The sequence below is a fragment of the Paralichthys olivaceus genome, chromosome 12 (assembly GCF_024713975.1).
Source record: "Paralichthys olivaceus isolate ysfri-2021 chromosome 12, ASM2471397v2, whole genome shotgun sequence".
NCBI classification, from domain to species: Eukaryota; Metazoa; Chordata; class Actinopteri; order Pleuronectiformes; family Paralichthyidae; genus Paralichthys; species Paralichthys olivaceus.
This window is the reverse complement of record NC_091104.1, coordinates 25,372,498-25,397,825: the sequence shown is the minus strand read 5'-3', so window position 1 is coordinate 25,397,825 and position 25,328 is coordinate 25,372,498. Positions and strand designations below refer to the sequence as shown.

The window sequence follows — 25,328 nt, the reverse complement described above, 5'->3', positions numbered from 1 at the left end:
TCTTTTTCCAGGCACTGCTTTATTGTCTCACAGTGTATTGAGTTAGTAGTCACGACACAACATGAGCAACATTCACAGAGAATGACATTGTACACTGGTGATCGATGTGTTTATGGCTTGAGCTGAATGCAATACGTAGCATTATCATTAAAAGCAACCTTTCTGTCATGTTCACATGAACACAGTTTTGAGGTTGTTAGGCTGAAAAATACAGCATTCGATTTCTAGTCGTTGGCTACATACAAAGAATGATATGCAACATAATGTCTGACATCACAACTTTTGAATACATTTAAATGAATTATTTCAGTTGCACTTCACAAAGATTGAAAAGCAGTATAAACTTGCATTTTATATATATTTTTTTTAAACACAGATCATGAAAACAATAATTTTTGAAGCCAAGAAAGAGGAGTTTTGAAGCTGGGGAAACTGAAGGCCCTGTAGAAACTACTGGACCATCCTACCAGGAGATAGGCAGAGGCCATTGGTGCTAAACTCAAGACACAGCTTGTACGAAAATTCTAAATTCTTGAAATTATACCCTGCAATTAGAGCAGTCAGTGGAATAGATGTGATATTTGGGCGGACGTGTTTTGAAAAATAAATAGTTCTCAAGTATTAATAATGTTGTTATTCAGCTGTGCATATTAAGCGAATTCAGCGAGTCAAATGTTTGATTTCTCCGAATATTAAAAAATGCATTTGGTGAAAAAAAAAATTCTAAGAAGAGCAATATATCAGACCAACACGACATTAAAATGCAATATTAGACTTTTAAATGCTTTGCCATGGTGAGAATCCAAATTTTGCAACCTTTTCATCTCCATAATTTCCTTTTGGTACAGTATCAACAGGTGTACCGAGCCTTTAAATGCTACATAAGAGGAATATTTCTCAGTTGCACATGAATTTGTTTGTGCTACTAATGGGGATTAGAAGAATAACGTGACTGGAATCAATGAAACCCAAAGAGGGATTTCACCGCCACAGAGGCGGGGAGAGGTAAGAAGAGCTTCTGTGTGACTTTTAATCAACCATCCTCTGCTGAAGTTAATGTGATGATCATTACTGATGTGATTGTGCAATTGTCAGACGGATGTGTTTATTGTTTGTGGCTGCGATGTTATACTGCAGACACTGTGATGTCCAAGGCAAATTTTCCACTTGGAAAACAAACTAATCTAATGTGCAGTGGGATAGATTGCAATGTGTGTAGAGTTTTATACTGAACCTGGCCTGGTATAATTCTCCATTTAAAAAGCTGCGTGGCTATTTTCAGCTGGCACAAACACATAAAGGCATCTGTAATAAAAGAGGTTAAAAAAAGAGGGTTATATTAAACTCAACCCTCTGCTGCTCCCGGTTTCTCTTTTTAACACATTGGAAGTTAAGTTATGTTAAAATGTATCATCTTTTAACTATATGCATGAAATATTGTGTTTTACTTTATTAACCTTTATATTTTGTGTCACTGCATGTCTATATGTCAGGTTGCGTTTAATTTGTGTTTTTTATTTTTTGGTTGTGTGAATATTGGCGCTTTTATGTGCGTTTTTGTAACATAGCAACATTTTATCAAACACAAAACACTGTTTCACTTGCAAAACAATTCCATTTTTTTCTACTGCTGTTCTTTTCTCTGCCACCATCACAAAAAGGTTATGGTTTTATTTTTGTTTATTTCAAGTCACACCAAGGTTTTAAAAGACTGTTTTCTTTTAACTCTGTAAGAATTGACACACGTGATAGACCTACAATCAAAAGTAGCTTGACTGCTTGATAGCATCACCAGTTTAAGATAGCTCTGCGATTTCTTTGTTGGCATCAGTAGGGGATGCAGTCTCTAAGGAGTGCTCTTTTAATCCAGGATTTAGTCAAGCCATTGGGTAACACCACTATATTGCAATCAGGAACAATGAGGATACAGCTACGATGTAATCAGGGAGTATGTTAAATATGTTAATGATAATTATAAGTGAGCCGTGTTCCAATGGAATCATACCAGCCGCAACGCCAGTCAATGACAACAGGCTGACGTTCTTACCCATGAGTAACAACACCCATTTTTAAACCCAGCCTTCATTTTAACTATACCTTCGCAACATTGTCACAGCCGGTGAGTAGTGATAGCAAATAAAAGGAGGTAAACACATGAGTGTATATTTAATACTGCGCTCGTCTGATGCCGCTTGTCAAACATGCCATGTGTTTGCTGTGTTAACACCTAGCGCACTAGTCACAGTTGGCACATTAGCTCTCAGTGGTGTGTTTGGTCTTGTTAGCTTAGGCCTGAAGCCATTTTATGATATTTAGGTGGATCAAAGTGATTGAGAGAGACGTTGGTGTTTGTCAGACAGTGGGGTCAATATTTGTCTTAAGAAGAGAAAGAGCAGCAGAGTGCTGAGCACCGCTAGAATTGATTATGAGGAAATGAAATAATCAAGAGAACTGGTTTACAAGAGGCCTGATGAAATCTACTTTTTTGTATTATCCAGTATATAAGAGATGTGGAGAAAAGTCAAAATACATTTTTCAAGTGATGGAGATGTTTTGGTGCCACACCAGAAATAAAATGGATCATCATCACTTTGTGATATAAACATATCATGTTATAATGTGATAACTTATTGTAACAATTCAAATTTGCAGGCTATAATGTAAAACGTGTCACGTTATAACGTGATCAGTCTTGTTAGTTTTCTGTTCTAACAATAAGTAGCAGGGCATTATTTTCAGCCCTCTGTGTGTTAATGTTGGTGTGTGGTTGTTGTATGAACATGCACAGTGAAAGCTGAAGTTGATGCTAAATCAAGCCTGCCTGCGGATTTCTCCCAGTGCTGCTGCTGGTCAGTCTGACAGTGACAGACGCCCCTGCTCTGACCTTCTCTCCAGTGCAAATCTCACTAGAGCAGGAGCTTTCAACTTTCAGAAATAAACTGCACATTCTGCAAATTAATGAGTCAATTAATCACCTGCATATGCAGTTTCTTTAGCTGCACATCAACAGCCCTCTGTCTCATAGGGGGAATGGGGGACAGCTGAGACAGGATAGCAGTATTGATAGTTTATCAGGGGAATTATCGCTTACTGACGGCGCAGCTGCAGCGTGCTTCCATACACGGGGAATGCCATGTTTTACAAGTACTTCTCATGTGGGTCATATTTTTATTGGTCCACCATGGACATTTTCTAAATGATTTCTCCTGTTCCTTTAATTCCATTGATAGAACATCAATTCTACATCCCTTGTTAACACAAAAAAAAATTAAAAACAAATCTCACAGCCCAAAATAATGACTGGAACATGTTCATGTTTGCATAGATTAATGAGGCTTTCCGTATATTCTCTGTAAGATACCTATATCTATAACATATTAGACAATAATCATAAATGAAATGTGGATCATGTCACCGTACAATTTGTATAAACTTGGCAAAAATATGGCATCTCGGCAATGGGGGAAATAGTGTTTTCCGGGTTCAGACTATTTTGTATTTAATGTTTTATATACGTCTTTTAGACTAAACACAAAACTAAGAGCAACGTGACATTTAGGACACACTGTTTAACTTGTGTCTGTCAGTTTCTTTGGTGTATGTGAAAGGTTCTTGTCTGCAGTCATTTAATGGACCAATGCTGGTGTGTTCGTTTTGTTCTCCCTTAGTATCTGTGTCGTCTGCAGGTGTCACATTTCTATAACAACTTTTTAAGAAGCATGAGAAAAATACCTGAAGAACTATTCACCTGTTTTTTTGTTTTTGTTTTTTTTAATAAAGCCAAAGATTTAGTAGGGTATATTGATGCTAGTTAACTAGTAGATGTAAAAAGAGTATTACTGTTTTAGGGCTTCACTCCATCCTTCTTTCTAAATACTAACAACATGAAATGCTTTGCAACAAAAGCAAATGTCGGTAAAGGCATATTATTGATAATGGCACATTTATGACAACTATATAACTTCTGGTTTAAGCATTTATTGTAGAGCAAAGAACATATGTATCCTGTAATAGATGTAGTCCTAACTACATAATCGCCTGAATACTTTTTTTTCTGAACAGCAGAGACAATAATTATGATTTTTTTTTTTTTAATTGCATCACCAATATTTCCAACAGTAGCTGCCTGACTAACAGCAGCCGCTTGGTGACAAACTCATCATTCTTAGATAGAGATTGATTCCACTATCAACTCTACTGGGTCATACAGTCTATTAGCTTAAGCCACAGGTAAAACCATGATGTCATAATTCTGTTACAGGTAGGTGGTTGCTTAACTAAAAAAAAAGCGCTCACATCAGGCTAGTTTTGAATGAACGACTCAATCAGGCAAAAGTCGCAAACAGCGGTGACATATCGTAGTGTTATTAAAATTGAAAAGAATCTTGGACGAAATGATAAGAATCAGTGAAAAGATTTGACCTGATAATCTCCACCAATAATTCAGAGTAAACTCAAAATGTTAAACTCCAGGACAACTTTGTAAACCTCTGCCTCTTGGATGTAGCTGAAACGTAAAGAATATTATATAAAATTGAAGCTTTAAGTCTATCATAGTTAAATGCTCCTTTGTAATTGACTCTATGCTATTGACAGCTGCCATTCAGACATTATATTGAAAATGTACACAGCAATTTCAAGGTAATGCTGGAAATATATCAATGTGTATCTATCTCTTGTGTTTTAGATTGTGTGCATGGTGGCATTATTTTAAGACTTTAACATGCAACACAACAATAGGAAGGACATTCAAGTAATCATGAGCCGTATAATCTAAAGGACATTGTTTTCTCAATCTCAATCCTTACCTTTTTTGTACAATTTAGAGCTGGATATTTTAAATTTTGAACACAAGTATATAAGCATTTCCCTCTACAGTGTATCAATGACAATTCTATAACTCGTTTTATAACTTCAGTATAAAATCTGGCTGCTGGGAAAAACAACCATCACTGTTCATTGATATTCACTGTTTGACAGATTTTTTACAAATTCCTTCCATGAATTCACCTCGGAGCAGAATCTGGCCCAGTTTGACCTCTGTCACTTTAACACTATGAGCTGCTGCCAAGACAAAAAGAGCCCTGTGAACAATTAAGTTGTTCAGATATGTATAGATATGCTCCCTGGTTTTGTTACGTTGACCAATAGTGTCACAGAACTCCCCAAAACTCACTTTTGACCTTTTAAATCTCTGAGTTTACATCATTACAACTAGTGGACTCTATAAATAAATCAGGGAATATATCTTAGAGAGGGCACAACAACCCTCCATCCCATGTTGAAGCTCCAAAGTTCAATGCACCTCCTCTCTCCTGCCTCTCAACTACGTCACTAGCACAGTAGCAAAGAGTAAACACTTGGGCTTTTTTTTTTATAAATGTTTAATGGCAATATCTCCTCTGTTTGAACTGGAGTTTTACTTCTGCAAACATTTCTCGGCTCAGAGCTGACATGAGTAAAATCAGAATCCTCTCAGGATATAATCAGGTTTTAATTCCAACATTTGAAAGTTGAATTTATCTGTTGGGGAACTGAAATTTGCTACAGGTCAATCTGCTACAAGTTATTTTTGTCATTTTAATTCTTAAAAGTGACAGACAATGCTGGCTAACAATGACGCCTGTTGGTTTTTTTTTCCAATAAAAAATATGATCTCATGAGACTATTGAGCTAATCTTAAAGATCAAGTTGCATTATTTTATTTCATATATTATATTATAGTATGAACCGCTGCTACTGAAAAATAAACTTAGAGCTCTGTTGTAATGGGGCAGTCACAAACACCAGTAGAGCATTGACTCGTACGGACACAGAACTTGATGCTGGGGAACATTGCAGTGGTAGAGAATCAACACCACGAGGGAAGGTCAAGAAGAATCTCAGGGTCTTGTTTATGATTGACCCGTCCTGCCGTGATGAAGACGGTGATTAGCCTGATGATGAAGGCCTCAGTTAATTGAAAAATCTGTGTTCCATGGCAAATAAGATGTTTTTCCTCACATGAACCACGTCCTGAAAAATACATTTTAAGATTAAAAGTACCACCTTGTTGAAGTACTAGGTGAATTCTTTTTTGCAGTCACAACAGAGCCCTAAGTGTCATGAGTTAGCCCATTTTATGAGGCATGAATAGCGTCGCACATTTTCAAACAATACGTCAATTATTTTGAGATATTTCTACAAGTACTACATTTGGGGTTCCATAACAGATTTCATGGATGTAAGGTCAGAGGGTCATTTAATCATTTAGGTCCAGTCCATAATCAGGGATTATCAGGGATTATGGACTTGGGACGATGAGTAACCATTCTGTCCTTAGTGGCATATGATCCAGTAGTGGCTGATCTATGTTGTGCTGCCATACCTCATGGATAGCAGGCGGAAAAAAAGGCACTGTTATTTTTAATTTGTATTTAGATCTTAATTAACCTTTTTGTCATAAATGTTTGCTGAGTAGATATTAATTCTACTTCGTGAACAGTTCTATTCCTGTGAAATGTTCGCAGATGTTAAACTTCAGTTGTCCTTCTGACAAACACTGGTTTTATAGATACAGATAACCTATCCAATAAACCAGATTGAAAAGGCCAAAAGCGGTGGGGAAGAATATTCGCGAGTACGAATCAATCTTGGAAACCCGTACGTGCATCCGGTTTTCACGCCAGGCGCCTGAGCGGCAGTCGTCGAAGCAGCAGAAGAAGCTGGTGCAGTCTTTTCCGTCCAAACACTCGTAAGCAAAGTCATCCTCCTCGTGATACGGCACGATGTTGTTCATCTGCAGCAGGGAAGTTCCCGGTCGGATATTCACCATGCTGGACGCTCTCTGCTGTGGAGGTGTTACACTTTCAGTGGGGTCAAAAGGGAATGACGAAAACAAAAGAAAGAAGAGAAGAGGTGAGGTACCTGTGTGTTATTGTTGGCTTTAGCCTTCTTGGTCTGTCTGTTGCTGGTGAAGTAGTGCAGAGTGCCATACTCCATGAGGGCAGCGAAGGTGAAGATGAAGCAAACAGAGACGAACAGGTCCATGGCAGTGACATAAGAAACCTTGGGCAGGGACTTTCTGGAGATGGTGCTTAGAGTCGTCATGGTGAGCACTGTGGTGATACCTAAATTGATTACATGGAATATTTGTACTTGTAATTTGTGTAATAAATCCAACCAATTGGATTTGGCTGCAACGCTGTTTACCCCTGAAACTGAAAACTCAATTTTTTGGACTCAAACACTTCACCCACCCCAAAATAAATTTTTCAGTGAACTATCCCTTTAAATAACTGAAGGTGATTGGGTTTATGAACAGTATGAAATTCTCCTTTTTATTGTGTGTGTCTAATTTCTGTTATTTTATTCATATGAAGTACTTGGTGTCCTTTACCTGAGATAGCTGCTACTTACTATATACAGGTACTTACTTACTCAGCTTCAAATAAAATCCACATTACATGGGCATTTGCAAAAGTTGGGTCTGCTATTTGTGAAACACTCAGACCTAATGAGTGCATTCGACCTAAGTGACAGACTTGAAGTCAGGTTTACTATTGTCATTAGGAATTGTCGGCCGACAAAGGTTCCAGAGCTGAGAAAAAAATGCTGAGGTCACAAAGGACCCATAGTATCCTCTAAACAACTGACAATCTGAGGCACATTAATGCCTATAAAGAAGGGTGAGCTATAAAACAGGTATCACCAAGCTATAATTCCCTATGGACCAATGAAGTTAAAATTGAGCTCTCTAGCTCCAATCACTAAAGGTTCATTAGGAGGAATGGGAGGAGAATCTAACTGTCGGGGTGGAAATTGTTTAAAGTTGTGTGTCAGCCAGCAAAACAGGAAACATTCATGGATAGAAAAAAAGAAGAATGAATTCAATAAAATCTCATATCCTGTCTTTCGGTTCTTTAATGAAAACTCAGCTTATTATTATTACTACTGTGATTTGAATACACATTCTCATTCAATAAATAAATCAATCTCAAATCAAAGATATCAAACCTAGAGATGTGCGGGCTGGGACGGCATCCTTATTGATCCAGAAGGAGACCCAGGACAGGACTACGATCATGCTGCAGGGGATGTAGGTCTGGATGGTGAAGTAGCCCATTCTTCGACTCAGGTCAAAGAAGATGGTCATGATTACATATTCCCCTGAAAGTTGTAACAGTAAGGTAAATCTATAAGAATGACTAAAATCCCAGGTATAAAAGGATTTTATGTCACCCATTGCAAGTATCTATTCTCAAATTCTTTTCTCGCAATATGTTAAACACTTTACAGATAAAGCTGCGCACAGTCATAGGTGTGGTTTGCCCCATGGTCACACATATTCAATGCGTGAACAGAGTTGATTCACCGTCAAGGACAAAATGACCCCTCACTGAATCAATTCTGACCTGATCAGTTGATTGATTGAATTTATTTAATGATTAAAACACATAGAACTTTGCTAGTACAACACATTACACAATGAAGCCTAAAGTCTTATTACTGTTGAGGTCATCTAGAATAACTCTTAGCAAAGTATAACATAACACACAAAACAAGTGTGCAAGTGAAGACAATACATCCAGTATACCAATAGTAACATTTTCCTGGTCATTCTGGAAAATTTAAAATTGAATATTGTAATTTGTGACTATTCCTTTAAAGGTCCAGTGTGTACGATTTAGGTGAAAGGGAACTATTGGCAGAAATTTAATGTAGAATAATCCTCATGATGTTTTCACTAGTTCATTTCATCTAAATTGTATGAATTGTAGTTTTCTTTACCCCAGAAAAGGTCCTTTATATTTAAATACTTTATATTTACATCGAGGGGGTCCTCTCTACAGAGGCTGCCATGTTTTTTACATTAGTCCAGACTGGACCAACTAAACACCTTTTTAGTTTTTATGACAATTAAAGGCTGCCACAGGTTATTTTTCATGTTTGGAAGGAGAGGGTGAGGTGAGGGGTGTTCAGCTGCAACATGCAATTTCAATACTAGATATCACAATTTTTACACACTGTACCTTTAAGGTTACTTAAAATGTGAAACGCTCAATTTCAAATTAGTGGGCAGATGATTTCACTGTTCTCTTGCACTTTAGCCTTTTGAATTGAAAAGGTATAAAAGCAGGGAGAATAAATGAATATTTATCAGGTGATCTGATCACAAGTACAGAGCTATAAGTTAAGGTGAGAGCACAACATACAATCGCCCAGATCACATTGGGAAGTGGCCATATTATTTTATCAGCATGAAATGACGTGTATATTTGCATATAGAGTGGGGTGGGGGGTATGCAATCATAAGTGGTCACTGGAGGCACATGCATTTTAATGTCAGATGTGAAAAGATGAACTTGCATTACCAGTTCATAAAACCAAGTCTGATCAGGGCCAACATGTGTTAGTGGATGGAATTTTAATAGAACCCTTTTAAGTCTATTTTGAGCCTTTTTGTCATTTCTTGTTAAGGTGTTGTGATGATGTGGTGTAGCAGGAGATGGCTACATAATTAAAATAACTCTGATCCAATTTCCAGGAAGGCTGCTTTTCTGGCCAGAAACGCAATTCTGGGATTTAGAGTTAGGGTTTTTAAGCAATATTCATTACATATAAATTGCTTTGTCCATAACCAGTTGGACCTTTCAATTTTTTACTGTAAAAGCTATCTGAAATTTTTGTTTAAGAAGCAAAAAGATTGGCTTTCATTTTTTCCCAGATAGTAAATATCTAACAGCAATCTACTCACATTTTAAAGGTCCTAACTGTCTTCTGAGCCACTGCTGTGTGGTCATTTATTGAAAAAAATAAAATAAAGGGCCCCACAGAATACCCTGTGGCATCCCACAACACATGACCTTTGACTCTGGACCATTTACATAAGAAAGTGCTGAAATTAAAAGCTAGTTTGTCAGATGTATCTGCAGGACTTTGGTTTGTTATAGAATAAAACATTAGAAGCTGTGAAAAGTGCTGAATTCTTGCTTATTCTACAATAAGGGTCGACGTAGAAGCTATAAGACTATTTCCTTTTATTTCACATGAAACAGAGAACAGTTACTCTTGTCATTATCACCTGTGGAGGTGAAGGGGCTGGGAGAGCACCTTCACCTGCACCACAGAGGATCAGTCAGCACAGGTGAGATCTGTTAGCTGATTGATCCTCAGATATGAAAAGGCAGCAGCAGAGCTGCCTCGAGGAACACACACTGGGGAAGAGAGACTTGGTGAAGCCAAAGGTTCAGCAGATAGTGCTGGACCCGTTAAGTTCCATGTTTTGTAAGTTCTGTTGGATGCAAATACAAAGATGTTGACGAACACACAATGGGTGAACTGGTTCGTCTCTGGCTGTCGTGGTGGGAACCCCGTGGCATGGCCTACTGCCACATCACCCTATTTTAGAGATAATTGGATTTTTTTTTTTTTTTAAGTGTAGCAATACATATGACATTAGTTGATACTGAACTATAACAGTTCTCACCTGATTGGGTGTGTGCCACATCAGAGCTGTTCCTCAGCCCAACAAAGGCAAACTGATAGAGTCTCCAGTACCGCTGGTCTGCCACCTCTACCGCTCGTCTCTGCCACCGGTACATGATCTCATTCTTAGGATAACCATCTGCGGAACCCCCGCACCCCCAACACAGTCACATAATAGTTTAAGTGGAAGCCTTAATAATGCCTATGATATATAACAGGAAGCTCACATCTGTCATTCCGAGCACTGCACATCACAGGGGAACACTGCACCATGACAAAGCAAAGGGAGCATTCAAGATGGAACTGACCTTCCCAGTCTCATGAAACTTCCTCAAATGAGCAAGATGTCTTCAAATGCAAATAACCGTCCGTGTACTACAACATGTGGTTTGTTAAAGTGAGCTTTGACAGGCACTCCTAAAATAACGTGTAGTAGGTTAGTTCAGGGAACAATTGCTCTGCCTGAAAAAGAATATTCCTATTATTTATTGATTGATTCATTATTTTTTGTTATACTATTAAATACATTTTCACATGTGTAGCGATGTTTGCTTGTTGAGGCTTCAGTGTTTGACATTGTATTGTCTAATATCGATCATTTTATATTTGCAGGGTTTGAAAATCTAAATCTAAATTGAGAATGAAATAATGTTTTAGTCCTTAAACCTAAACTATATAATGTCATTGCCTTCCAACATTACTTGGATGACTGTAGTCAAGTGACATGTCTATGGTTATGGCAAATTAAACCCATCTGTCCAGGAAATATCACACATATGGCTTAAATTGGTAAACAAAACCAATATTAACTATTAGAGGAACGCTACATATGGTCCAGTGTCTCTGGTAGTGAAGTCACATTCTTTGACTTTTGATTAGTCTGCTCCTACTCAGAGAGTGTTATTTGTAAAAATGCAAGAGGATGATTAGGCCTACTTGTAAACAGAATTTAACTTCTTTTAATATTTTAGTTTTTCAAATGAGATCTCTTGTTTTGTCATAGGCCCTGTTCATACCTGACATTTCAGATCTGATAGTTTAGACCACATTCAGAAGTGGTCTAAACATGTGGCAACATTCTTTTATCATTGTGTCATAAATGTCTCTCGGGTACTGATTCTTCTGCATGAAATCACATAAACTGGCTCTGTTCACAACACTTTTATATTACCTTTTATATATACTTGTATATGTTATTATTAATAATATAGTTATTCGAAGTGTGCAAAGTATCTTGAAAACACCAAGGAATAAATCCAGTGAAAGTTCTACTTTTCATTTTTATTCTCGGCAGATGATGCCTGGAAAGGGAATGGCTCCCTGCCACTGGTTAAAAACAAGACGGCATCCGTTCTTTGACACTGGAAATTATATACATGTTTAGTTGTATAACGAGTGGTGAAGTGAGGTTTGATCACAGGTGGTCACTCATAATGAACTCCACTTGTGAACGGATCACCCTAGACGCACATTAATGGAAGGTATGAACAAGGCCATAGTTACAGTTTATGAAATTACCACTTGTGCTCATTTGATGACATTTACTGTGACTGTACTGGTCCTGACATTTGTCCTCTCCAATGGAATGGTCTTTGCATTTTTCACTGGTGTGAGAGGCTAAAGCACAATGCAAGAGACAAATGAAGGATGGCACAGACAGCATGAATCAGACTGGGAGAGGGTGCATAATGCATTAAGTCTGTCAGAGAAAATGGGACTGGGTGACCTCCTCTCTCTGCTCATGGAGCTGATGATTGATTGGTACAGGCTTAGAGAGGGCAGCCTCAAGCAGATGGGTCGTTTTGCAAAGAGAAGAAACCAGGGCTTAGGCTCTATGCTAGCCCACACAGAAGCCCCTCTCTCTGGGCAAGTTGAAGTCGAGATGACTGGTTCGAAAATGGAAGGGGAAAATGTTTGACCACCTACAGCTTGAAAACTCCAGGGGGCATGAGTGCTCATCCATTGGAAAGTTATGCAGCTTAAGGTAACACTCCGCATTAATAGTCAACCTGACAAAAACAGAATTGTGACAGAGAAAAAGCAAGTCTCAGCATTGTTTGTTTCCCTCCCAAGTGTGACTGCACATAAGGAACTTTGTTCATTCTGTAATCTTTCCAACAAATGTAGAAAAAAATATGACAATCAGATTTTGCAACGTGTAAACTGCTGTAACCTAAAACAGAACTACATGACAAACACAGATGCACACACTAAAGCTGCACAGACGACAAAAATCTTTCAAGAGTTGATGCATCAATATTAAATACATGAGCAAACTGGCTGCAGAAGTGTCCTACCTTAGTGTGTACATGACCCTCCCATTGCTCCACAGCCTCAAGAGGCGGTTAGGAGTGGTGATCCAGTGGGCGTCTGATTTGCGTGAATTCCGGAAGAATGTGTCAGGAATCCAGATTTTGCCTACCATGTTACTGTTCAGCATGAGCAGCTTCATCGAGCTGTTGAACTTCAGTCGGCTGTCGTACCATGTCTGGGCAAAGAAGATGTCAATGGTGTATTCCTGCAACAGAGTTAAGTAATCCATGCAGTTACAGCCAGTTAAAAATATTTCATTATAATAAATGTTTAATAACTTTATCGTAGAAGATGATATCTAAATTGTTACTTAAAAAATCCCCACAGCCAAAAGAGACGCTCGAGCAAACTAACGGATGGATTACCATCAAATCATCCCCTGACGATCAATTCTAATCTCTTTTCTACAAACATTTGTGATTCCCATACAGACAGTGAAATCTAATGTCTTTGGTCAGCCCTTTATTGAATGCTTTACTTTAGTGCCACTAGGTTTTTTGGAGTTTAATATTTATGACACATTTTAAAAGGCCATAAAATGTATTGCTATATTGCACACTTTGAACCAAAGCTGAAGGTGGGCTTCCATCTGGTCTTGGACTCATTTTTAACTTGTATACCCAAAAGAGGTGGAAGGGTTAGTGTGTCAATAATGGCGAATGCAACCAGGTGCAGTTGGAATTCGATTTAGCCAAATATTATATTTGAGAACCATGCTTCTAAAACTTCTTAAAGGTCCAGTGTGTAAGATTGAGGCGAAAGGGAACTATTGGCAGAAATTTAATGTAGAATAATCCTCATGATGTTTTCACTAGTTCTTTTCATCTAAATTGTATGAATTATAGTTTTCTTTAGCCCAGAAAAGACCCTTTATATTTAAATACTTTATATTTACATCTAGTGTTTATGTGTTTTTTACATTAGTCCAGACTGGACAAACCTTTTGAGTTTTTATGACAACTGAAGGCTACCATAGGTTCTCTTTCAGGGGAGGGTGAGGTGAGGGGTGTTTCAGCTGCAACATGCAATTTCAACACTCGATGTCACTAAATTCTACACACTGTACCTTTAATGTGCCCCATTCTGGTTAATTGGCATCAACTGTAAATAAGTGCCACCAGCTGTCAAACTCGACAGACCAGCTCCTCATATTCATATAATGTAAATGGTCTGTATTTATATAGCAATAACATTTTTCCTCAGTGGCTCAAGGTTTAGAATCACATGGAATTCTACAGAGTTGTGTCATGTGTTAAAGGATCATTAAATGAACTTTCATACTTGAGTACTGGATGTATTACCATTGGACATTCACGGTCCCCAGAGAATGAATCCTAATGACTAAATGTATTTAACAGGATTTATGTCAGCAGAGAAGGAAGTCAGTGGAGTCTCACCATGTTGATGGGGTCCACTGGTCCGATGCTGTTCACATACACGGCTGTTTCAATCACTGTCGGCCTCACTGTAATATATCAGAAGACTAAATCAGCTGACACAGAACATATTTGTGATGTTTGTCTTATTGACATATATCACAAAGTCAGTGATAGCAAAGAACAGCATATTACATGAAGGGATTTTATGTCACGTCAAACTTTATGTGTATAGCCCAGAATCACAAAACACACACTTTCCTCAAGGCCAATAGATTCCTGTTATATTATTTTAAAATCATTAATGAGGAATTTAACTACGTAGTGAAGCCTGGAGAACAGACCAGTCACTGGGCTCATCGTTATTTGTTTTTCCATCCATCCTGAAAGGGCTCGTGCTATCACAACTACTTATGAAAAATGGGCTGGGTTTGATACAGTGACTGACAGATGAGGACCCAATGGGAGTGTCGTTAAGCATTTTCTTTAACAACCAGGGTTGGCTGCCACTGATGTGGAGAGGTCTGTTGATTCCACCATAGAGACAGTATTTTGATTGGTTGTGGGTCTGTTCTGCGACTGCTGATAACACCCCTTATACACTGAAAATGGAGTGAAGCTTCCCCATTTGTAAATGCCAACAGGTCTAGTGATGCCAGGCTTCGAATAAAGTATATTGTGATGAAAACCTTGAATCTTAGCACATTTTCACATTCTTGGGTCCTTGAAGCATGCTATGTTGCTAAGAAATAAAGAATGAAATGGACTTACCTCCGATGTCAGGCCGCAGTTTGTTGTCGTAGCCCAGCAGCAGTTTATTTAAGATCAAAGTCACATCGCTCTCATAGACCTTTGGTGATAACACCCAGGTCTTATTTATGGGCACGTCTTCATAGTCTTCCTCATCCTGTTTACTGGGCCCAAACGCTGCACTGTGAAGTAGAAAAAAAAAAAGCTGATGTTGCTGCATGTATGAAATGGTTTAGTAGTCAGATTAGAGTAATTTGTTAGTTTTTGACATGACACAGTAGTTCCTGTATATATTTTGTCAATCCATGAGACTCAGTATTTTATCTAATTTCATCTCATCTTGGGGCTTTTTCCAAGAAGCAGGTTTCACAAACTCTGAAGTCTGAGTTTATGAACCCCAAAATTGGAAACTTGACCAGAGTTAAATCTATCAAGTCATTTAAATTCACTGAAGCCAGAAGGATTAACATATGGCACTGTACATCAGCTTACAGCAGCAGTGAAAGAGCCTTGGAGTTGGAGGGAAAAGTCAATAAGCTAATGACAGGTAAACCACATCATTTAGCCGACTTTCTTTAATATGTGCTCAAGTGCTGAAATCCTGTTTGTGATAATAAATTATTATGTATATTTGTTTATCTGTAAACAAATGTTGCTCAAATGTCTATTTAACATTTAAAAATGTTTGTATTTAAAGGCCATATAACAACAAGTAGTAAACACAGTAACTGTAATGCTGTTAAACGTGTTTATTTAAAAACTTTAAAGGTTTTTAAACCAACACTGTGTAATATGTAAGAGATCACTGTCTTTGTCCTCACATTGATCCTTCAAGAAGTAACTTTAGTTAAGACTAACGTACAATGTGAAATCGACTGTGTGAGCGAGGAAATGAAGCATCAGGTCAGACAGCTTCTGAAGCCTCAGCAGGAGGAGACTGAGTGGTTGTATATGTGAAAACAAATGTCCAAGAGAGAGCCTCTGGACTTTCTGCAGAATGTCCGGAGCAGCCAATGTGAGAACACAGCAGGAGATCCTCTGCAGGACACAAAAATTAAGAAAAAAACTAGGAAACCCAGAAAAGACAACAATATGAATATCTCAGGAAGAAAAAGAGGATCTTTACATGTAGAAGACACCACTAAATTGATAAAGGCCAGTGCCGGTGATGTGAATGAAAACATGATCTCAGCAGCAGGATTAATACGTTACATCCTGCCTCCGCCTGCTACATCACCTGAAACTAAAAAATGTGTTTTTGCATTTTGCCACAGCTCATTTTTGCTCAATGTTAGATATGTACATGGAAAAGGACCGAGACTCCCGTCTGTACTCTATGTCTTTATGTAGTAAGCTGTAATTTAATAATTTTAGATGTCACTAGATCTTGCACAGTGAACTGTTAAAGTGATATCAGTTGCTGGGACGGAAAAACCAGGGTTTCCTTCATTTCAGGGTAAACAGACTCAGTTTACTGAGTCTAATTTCTGGTACAGGGCCCTGGGGAATATCCAGTGTGTAATAATGCACCTAATTCTATTTAGAATTTGTATAACGAAGCCCTTTAAAGTGATTCAGCTGTTCAGCAGTCTTTACTCGAAAGGTCTCGCAGACCTCTGATGAATCAAATGAGCTTTAGTTGAATCCCTCCAGCTGTCTGCACCGCCTGTTTTCCCCCAACTGGAGTGTGTACGTGACCACAGTGATTGTGCACTGGGCTCTGAGCACTTCCAAAGCACAGGGTTACTGATACTGCCTGGGTGCAGCATCTGTAGACAAACTGACAGTGCTGCTGCTCTCCTGCTTTGTGTTTGACAGCCACTGGTCAGATCACATCTGACAGGTGGTCACGTCTTGACTTCTGATTCTGCTGGACATGTTCAACAGATAAAAATGAAAACTGTGGTGAAAGATCATTTTCATTATCCTGCTGTGAACTGCCTGGTACACTGAGAAAATAGGCGAGGCCTCGATTCAAAAGATGGAGGTTTTACAAACACCTGGGGTCTCATTTATAACTGTTGCTTTAACAGCGCCTGAAACGTGCGTTCGCCACTTCTCATGCAAATGTTGTCATTAAGAACGAGTGTGTGTAAAATCGCTGCAGTGAACGTGACCGTGCCATCAGGAGCACAGAGCGCACAGGAGATCACTCTCAAAAACAAAGGAACGCTATTCACTTTCAAACTTCTACTTCCAGATAATATCCGAGGGTGGAGGTTAGGATCCACTGATGTGTGAGGTAATCGGTGCGATGGCTCTAAATATATAAATAGTGCGGTGACACTCGTGCGTAATGGTGCATGATGGGTGCACGCGAACGGAAGGATGAGGAGGAAACGAGGGTTCAGTGTTGACTGATCAGCTGATATAGCTTCTATAGATCTGTGATCTTTGTGCTGAACTGAGTCCAGTATTAGATCGACTGACAGAACTGAACCAGTAGAAACACAAGCAAATAAAATAATTCTGTTCAATTTTATAGATTGGGGACATCACGGCTGTCACATCATAATCCTGTAGAATTTAGTGACATCTAGTGGTGAAGTTGCATATTGCAGCAGAATACTCCTCTTCTCACCCTCCCCTTCCCAACATGAGAGAGAACCGGTGGTGAACTTAAATTGTCATGAAAACTCAAAAGGTTTTAGTTTGTCCGGTTGGGACGACAGTAAAAACACACAGAGAGGACCCCCCTCCATGTAAACATAATGTTTTTAAATATAAAGGGCTCATTCTAGGAAGAAAACAACAAAGTTCAGATGAAACACACCAGTGAAAACATCACTAGGATTATGTGATATTCAATTTCTGCCAAAAATCCTTTCACCTAAATCTTACACGCTTGAACATTTAACAACTTGAAAATGAAAAAAGAGGAATTTTGAGCCATTTTTTGTCAGAAAATGGAAATCCTTTTTTTTCAAAACAAGCCCATTTGTTAATTTTCTAATTGTAGAAAAGACTTTCAAATCTTCATGATAGATTTAGCCTGTTGCCAAAACCTAAATAAGAAACTGTTTAAGTCAAAGTCAAGCAACACATTAGAGTTGCTGCCTGTTTGTATCTGTATTATTACTGACCCTAGAACATTCTAATGCAGTTTGATTTGAATCACGTTTATTCTTATACGTGCTACCTTAAGAAATGACTCTGTGCACTCTGAGGACAGACAGTCCTCCTGATTCTGCTTTTATATGTTACCGAACTAACACTCATACTAACACGAATTCTGTTACAAACACTTCTGTGTAATAAAATTCAGATTTAAGCACTGCAGGTAATGACTGCATGATTGCTTAACATTGGGATTTAAAGACTTTCCAAGATGTTTCTTCTATCTGCAACTGTCATAACACAACAGAGCTGAAAAATGTGCAAGACAATTATCCCAGTATGTTAAAACACACTGATTTCATCGGTTAATATCTTTATGTAGCTGGCAGCTTAATTATTTGGGGAAAATATTGATGCATATTGTTTAGTTGACTTGTTGACAGCATTCATGTTATCATGTCCTGCACTCTTGTGACCTGAGAGTTGAAAAGACAGCAAATCCTCAGTGATACTAAATATACAGCCCTTTTCAGACCGGACCTTACAGCACATCAGCATCTGCGCTTATCGCTTATCGTTGTCTGTGTCGTCTTCCTATATGGCACTGCTTTTTCATCCAGAGAAGGTTAGTTTTAACCGTTCTTCAATTTTGCAAGTCTCATGTTTCAAACGTCATCCAAAACCCCCACATGCTCACATCAGCCACTCCGAAAGTCAGCAAAAAGTGCGAAGGCTCTCAGTCAAACATCTGCATGCGCACACACAGCCCCTCCAGAGAATCTTCGGAGGATCTCAGGAGTTCATCGCGTGACTGGAAGCAGCTAAAGACATTTTAACTTCTGAGTTAGCACAGCAAAGGTAAAGCTTTGTGGAGCAGTCTGACAATCAGACAGGTTGGAAACAAAGCAACAGTTTGATTCAAACATTGACCTTCAAAACTGGATGCATTCATTCTGTATGTAGAGACTTTGTATTTCTTGTGATAGGTTGTGAGTTTCTTCGCTATGTCCATCACAGCCAGTAGTTTGAACATGGGAGCGATGAGAAGAAGTGAAGCTCACTGGGGCACAGCCTCCAGCACTGAGCCGTGGCTGCTGCTTCTGCTGCTTGAGCTCAGCTGAAGCTTGAAGTCACAGTTCTGAATGTTCTTGTTTTGATGCTGCTGAGTGTTGATTCAACTGGAACCCCCCGGGGACCTTTTGGCAATGAATCACTGATTCCACTGTGGTTCAGTCAGTTCACCACACAGCTAATCAATGAGACGTGCCTGCAGTGGATGAAGTTTTTCATATTCAATAAGAAGGTATAAAAATTGATTGAGTGTTTTCATTTGTGCTATCTGTATGAAAAGCCCTCCACATACATTTTAACTCCCGATGTATATTATTATGTGTGCCTGCAATGCATTGCATGGCACATTTACTAATATTTTGTATACTTATTATTCTTATTCTGAATTCTTCTTCCCAAAGAAAAGGGCTCCTTACAGTGCGTTAATCAGAGCTTAGAATGTATGTTTGCTTTCTTTCTGCAAAATAGCCAAACCAACATGCGCCTGTCTTCTTATGGACATTTCAGCACATATAGTGACAGAGTCCACAGTGTATGCCTGGCCAAGGTGGGGTGGTGGGTAATTCATAGAAAATAATAGAAAACAGATATTTTATAGGTTTATAGGTATTTTATACTCACAGAGCACTTTATTAGGAACACCTTTACTATGAACTTGCCCAATGAGTCAATCATGTGGCAGCAGTGAGGAGCTTCAGTTAATGTTCACGGTAAACACGAGAAAGGGACAAAATCTGTGATCAAAGTGACACATCCTGATTGTTGGGCTCAGATGGGCTTGTTTGACTTTTCTGAAACTGCTGATCTCCTTTTTTTTCACCGGTGTTTTTACTCAGAATGGACAGAAAAAAACTCAGCAAGTGGAAACCCTTGTTGACGAGAGAGGTCTGAAGAAAACGGCGGGGTTCGTTTCAGCTGTCAACGAGGCTTCTGTAACTCAGGAAACCACTGTTTGTTGTGGTGAGTAGAAAAGCAGGGGAAATGCACAAGCAGATACAACCATTTGTATGCTGCAGGCAGCATTGTTGCTGACCAAGTGCATCCCATAGTACAGAGATGGAGATGGACTTCCACATCTCCTCATGGCTGCTTCCACCTACTTAATTCATATGACTGTTTCCATTGTGCTCTACTTCCTGCTGGAGTCTGAGCACCAAAGTTGTTAACAATAAATTACATTTCATTCTAATCGTCTCAGTCTCAATATTTCTCTGAGTCTAAAACATGCAGCCACAGGGCCGAGCAGTGCAAATAACGGGCCCTGTTAAGAACTGAAATGTTTTTTCAGTAGAGATACGGCCATAAGTATTAGAGGTGCACATAATATGAGATAATTAGTTCAATTTTATTTGTATAGCGCCAAATCATATTATAGTTTATCTTAAGGCACTTTCCATAGCAAGGTTGTAAAATTGTAGAGAAGCCTAAAAGTTCCCACAATGAGCACACACATGCCCGACTGTGGAGAGAAAAAACTCATTAAGTGGAAGAAATCTCTAGCAGAACCAGACTCAGTGTGCGAGGCCATCTGCCATGGGCCGGATATAATTTTAGAGAGCAGGGAACGCATATGGGGTCAAATCTGCAGGAAGAACCATGAAGAACTATTCCATCTTGTTTGGCATACGATAAAGAGCTTTAGTTAGTGTTTGTCTATCTTTCAGAAATGCTTCCACTGGTTTTATTCAGATCAATTATCTGGAGGTTTGATGCGAAGAGATCCTGTCTTCCCAACCCTAATAATGCAGCTGCAGCTGATGAACACAGGTTTTTGCTAGAAGTATCTGTATTTGTGAGAGAAATGCAGCCGCATTGTCTCCCCCACGATAACAGCAGCTTCGTTACTCTCTTTCATGACATGATCTTCATCACATTTCCCACATCTGCACCCTCCATATCACACTGTGTGGCTCATCTCTGGCACATACAGCAACTAAAGGTTGGTCTCTCACCCTTCACTCACAAGTAAAAGGGACCAAAAATTATTTTTCTCTGGAAGCTCATTTGCTCGTTACCATTTTCCTCTGACCTTTCTCTCCTTTCTCTACTGTTTCTCTCTCATGTAGCTTTAATCACTTTCAAATTGGCTTTTAACTCCTCGTCTGCCCTCTGGTCCAGGTGTGCAGAGATGGCTAATGTACTGTGTGCAGATAAAACTGTGATCACATTAGATTATTAATACATTTGCCAGTGTGAGTGCATATGAAGTAGTTACAAATCAAAGGTCGGTGTAAGGCACAGGAGTGAATAATAACTTAAGATCTCGCAGAGAAACTGCTGTTGGCTTTCATTACCATGGTAATGCGGATGACGTCACAAATTTGAATTCAAAGACCTGTGTAAATCCACAGTTTCCCAGACGCTGAGTATTAGGGATATCATTAAAAGAAAACCTGAACCATGGAATTGACTGTGGGGAAAATATGCTTCAATGGGCTGTCCACTCAATGACATCTAAGCATGAATTTCAGAGACCAGGACAAGTGCAAAAGCTGCATGCCAGGTCAGAAGATGGGATATTCCATTCCCTCAGTGTAGTCATGAAATTATCATTTAAAAAAAGGAGTTGTGATTTTGCCCTTGTCCATTGGTTAATTTGTTGGTTGGTTGGTTGGTTGGTTGGTTTTCCAGCCTGGTGGAAAAATAGGATATGAGCCAAGACACAAGCTAACAAATATTGTCTGGTCCAGACACAGGTAGATTTTTAACATTGCGAGATTTTTAGGATCTTGAAGAAAAGATCAGGCATATTTAGGGGGATGATGTCTATGAGTGCGTGCATTTTGCTGCAAATCCAAATATAAATCTGGATTTAAAAGGGATGGTTCACCCGAAAATTTGAATTCACTCATTATCTACTCACCACTATGCTGATGGGGGGGCGGGTGAGGTTTTTGAGTCCACAAATTTTTTTTAGAGTTTCAGGGGTAAACAGCATTGTAGCCAAATCCAATACAATTGAAGTAAATGGTGACTCCTTCTTCAAACATAAATAACTACAGAAAGAAACATAACAAGTTGCTCCATACTGCTCCTGGGGTGCCATCCAAGTGCCTGTAAGCCCTGGCATTCAAATTTGACTCGGAACAAGGTCATTTACATCATGTTTTAACCTAAATGTCCTCTGTGATCCTCCTCCTGAACTTGCACATACACTGATCTGCACAGCGAAGCATGGACAGTGAACCAACTTAAATAAGTTCCCTTGAACTTCTGGTTTGAGTCAGTTGTTTTGTAAATTTTCATCTGCATCTGCACACTAAAGAGAAGATATTATCATGCATCAAAAGACTATTTAAGATGCATTATTGGAAGACCACAAGTGGTTAAACGTCAAGGCCACGGCCATGGTGTGTGCACTTTGGCCTGGACAATTGAGCTGTCCCAGGGTCCCAGGGTCCCTGGGTCCGTTCTGACTGCTCAGTACCACCCCTGCCCAATTTTCTGCCAGGGACACAATCGCGTTTAACGTTATTTATTATTTTATATATTTATCGTTTCATACCAGATTGAGGGGACCCATTTTACTGTCCATACCAACCCACATACCAGTCCGGCCCAACGGGAATCATCCTGGTCTTCTCAATTAGCCACTCCAGTCCGATCCATATCTACATCTGACTTTGCTTAGCTGGGACGTTCTTTCCTTATGGCTTTTATTTTTTTAAATACTTTTTCCCTACACTTCACAACTGTACTTTCTGTCCCAAATGAGAAATTAAGGAATTTATAGAAACAAAAAAGATTTGCCTGAGCTCCCGCTTTCGTCAGTCTCAAAAGAAACGTGATAAAAGAAATTGGCAAAATCCCAAAACAGGCAGTTTAGGATTGTTTTGTTTTTTTATTCAGACGCCAAAAACATTTTGATCGTTTCATAGTTACACATAAATTTCGGATTATCCAATGATACCCAGAGGATACCCAGAGGATACCCAGACCCAGTTGTGGCATGCAGGACAGAGGGCCTGTCCTCTCCAGGACACACTTCACACCCGTGTGACCAAGTGACACAGTTTCCCTCAGGGCTCTGGTTCCAAACAGCAGAAACATCCATCATCACCCACTTGACACTAGAACAGAAACGTGCTCAGAGGCTGTGAAGACACAAAGGGGCGATGCAGGTGTAACACCAACACACTCAATAAATCATAGGGCTCACAAACAGATCCGAAAGACATGTTGATCAAGGTCGGTTTGGTTTTTCTGATCATTTCTCCATGAAGCTCAGGATCCAGATGTTTCCCCCTCTAAGGCCCCCCGCGCACCGGGGGACCCTCAGAGCTGTGATCACCGGCACAACACAAGATGCGGGTACAATGACACGACAGCACCGCATGAACGTCCGCAGCCATTTACCGTCACCAGCCTCCCTCACGATGGAGACGCGCATCACACCCACGGATCGCGCACACTCACCAAAGTCCGAGCAGGACGAAGAGCAGCCAGGGGTTCATGGCTTTGTCCTCCACGGTCCTGACAAAGAGCCGCTTCATCCTCCTCCTCCTCCTCCTCCACGGCGGTGGGAACGAGTCTGTCGGTGTCCGCGGGAGCTGCGAGGAGAGCGGGTCGGATCGCGTCTGGATGCAGCCGATGCGGGTTAAACGAAGGGACGAGAGGATGCGAGAGATGCGTCCATGTGCGTGCGTGTGTGTGTGTGTGAGGGGGGGGGGGGGGGGGGGGGGGGGGGGGGGGACGTGGCAGAGTGAGCGAGGATGGAGAGCTGACTCGGCTCTAGTCCATCTGCAGTGCCGCTAACAGGCTGTTTCTCACTGCCGCCGCTGGAGAAATCTGTCTTTCCTCTCCATTAAAGACTGAAGTGATCGCTGTACATGTTTCTTATTGATCCCCACCATTCACCCTGATGTCTCTGCGTGTCCGGTGACAACAGAGACCATGTGTGAATCGTGTTGGCGCAGGACGCACTTCACCGTGTCCACTTTGGACAACCACAGGCTGAGAGGCTCCCAGCAGCTGGAGCAGCTGGACGCTGGGCTCAGCGTCTTGCTCAAGGGCACCTTGACAGAATAGTGAGAGGGCAGAGTGTCACACTGTTCTTTATGGTTTCTCAGTATATACCAAACATGTTGGTACCACAAAGATCCTGTATGTGGCCCGCTTAAAAACCAAAATTGTGAAAACAAAAATTATACAGAGAATTAGAAGATTACATTTTAGGACAATATTACTGAAACTGCAGTTTTTTAAAATCTATTTGTGGCCATAACAGTAGTTTATGTCTACCTACTAATTCCACAAACATCTGTCTTTATGTGGAGCGCCTCTCCCGCAAAGCATTCATATAATCAGCCTCACACTTATAATGCATCCTTAAGTGCCCAAGGAAGTGCAGTGTCAAATTTTTTGAGATTTGGACTCACAATATATTCAATCATTGTAACATTTGTAACATTTGCTCTGTAGCAGTCAGTCGGGGTGTGGCAGTGTTCTACATTCAATGATAAGCTCCAGCGGTGGTCAGCTACTGGGTCAACATGGCTTTCAATGACAATATATAGAAAATAACTGCAGTCAAGTCATCATTCAAACATATAAATACATATATGAAAGGAACGCACATGAACAGTATGAAAGCAAATTCAGTTTCATTTTATGAAAAACATAAACCATGACTTAAAATTCTTCATTGCATATAAACCAGTTAGGATGAACACAAAGTTTTCTAACCTTGCTGCACCAGAGCCAATTTATAAAAACTGATAAAGTGATAGTATATTGTACTCACCAATGATGAGGAATAATTCTGAAATAGCTCTGGAGCAATACCCTGCATGTCCAGCAAACAGCCCATTCCAAACAGGTATAGGTTTGGAATGAGCACTGGACTGGTAAACTAGAAATTCTGAAATGGTATAACAAAAGCTTTGAAAGATTTTGTTTTCATTTTGTAATTATATATTAGAGGTGTGACATAGCATATATCCTCAGGCCTTGTTTAAGCACACAATACTTGTTGGTACGACACACTATTACCGGTTTTGATCATCACATAGGATTGTAGATAAGAAGTCAAACCTAGTCATTCATAAGAAAAACACAGAGTTAAAGGTTCAGTGTGTAAGATTTAGGTGAAAGGGATCTATTGGCCGAAATTGAATGTAGAATAATCCTCATGATGTTTTCACTAGTTCATTTCATCTAAATTGTATGAATTGTAGTTTTTTCTTTACCCCAGAAAAGACCCTTTATATTTAAATACTTTATATTTACATGGAGGGGACCCTCTCTATGGAGGCTGCCATGTTTTTTACATTAGTCCAGACTGGACAAACTAAA

General features: G+C 39.6%; 1 protein-coding gene across 2 annotated transcripts; it reads right to left on the bottom strand.

Annotated features, from left to right (window-relative positions):
• gabrg1 (gamma-aminobutyric acid type A receptor subunit gamma1) lies at window positions 1–23,969 on the bottom strand. 2 transcript variants are annotated; one of them, XM_069535831.1, is made up of 9 exons: window positions 23,451–23,969; window positions 14,928–15,088; window positions 14,178–14,245; window positions 12,765–12,985; window positions 12,394–12,476; window positions 10,469–10,606; window positions 7,996–8,148; window positions 6,907–7,109; window positions 1–6,826 (listed from the first exon to the last, which is right to left on the bottom strand). In XM_069535831.1, exons 1-9 carry the CDS (start codon window positions 23,525–23,527, stop codon window positions 6,548–6,550), a joined length of 1,383 nt encoding a protein of 460 aa, XP_069391932.1. In that variant the 5' UTR covers window positions 23,528–23,969; the 3' UTR covers window positions 1–6,547. The 2 variants fall into 2 exon arrangements, with proteins under 2 accessions (XP_069391932.1, XP_019940349.1); XM_020084790.2 differs by having other exon boundaries at window positions 1–6,829; window positions 23,451–23,965.
• Window positions 23,970–25,328: the final 1,359 nt, after the last annotated feature.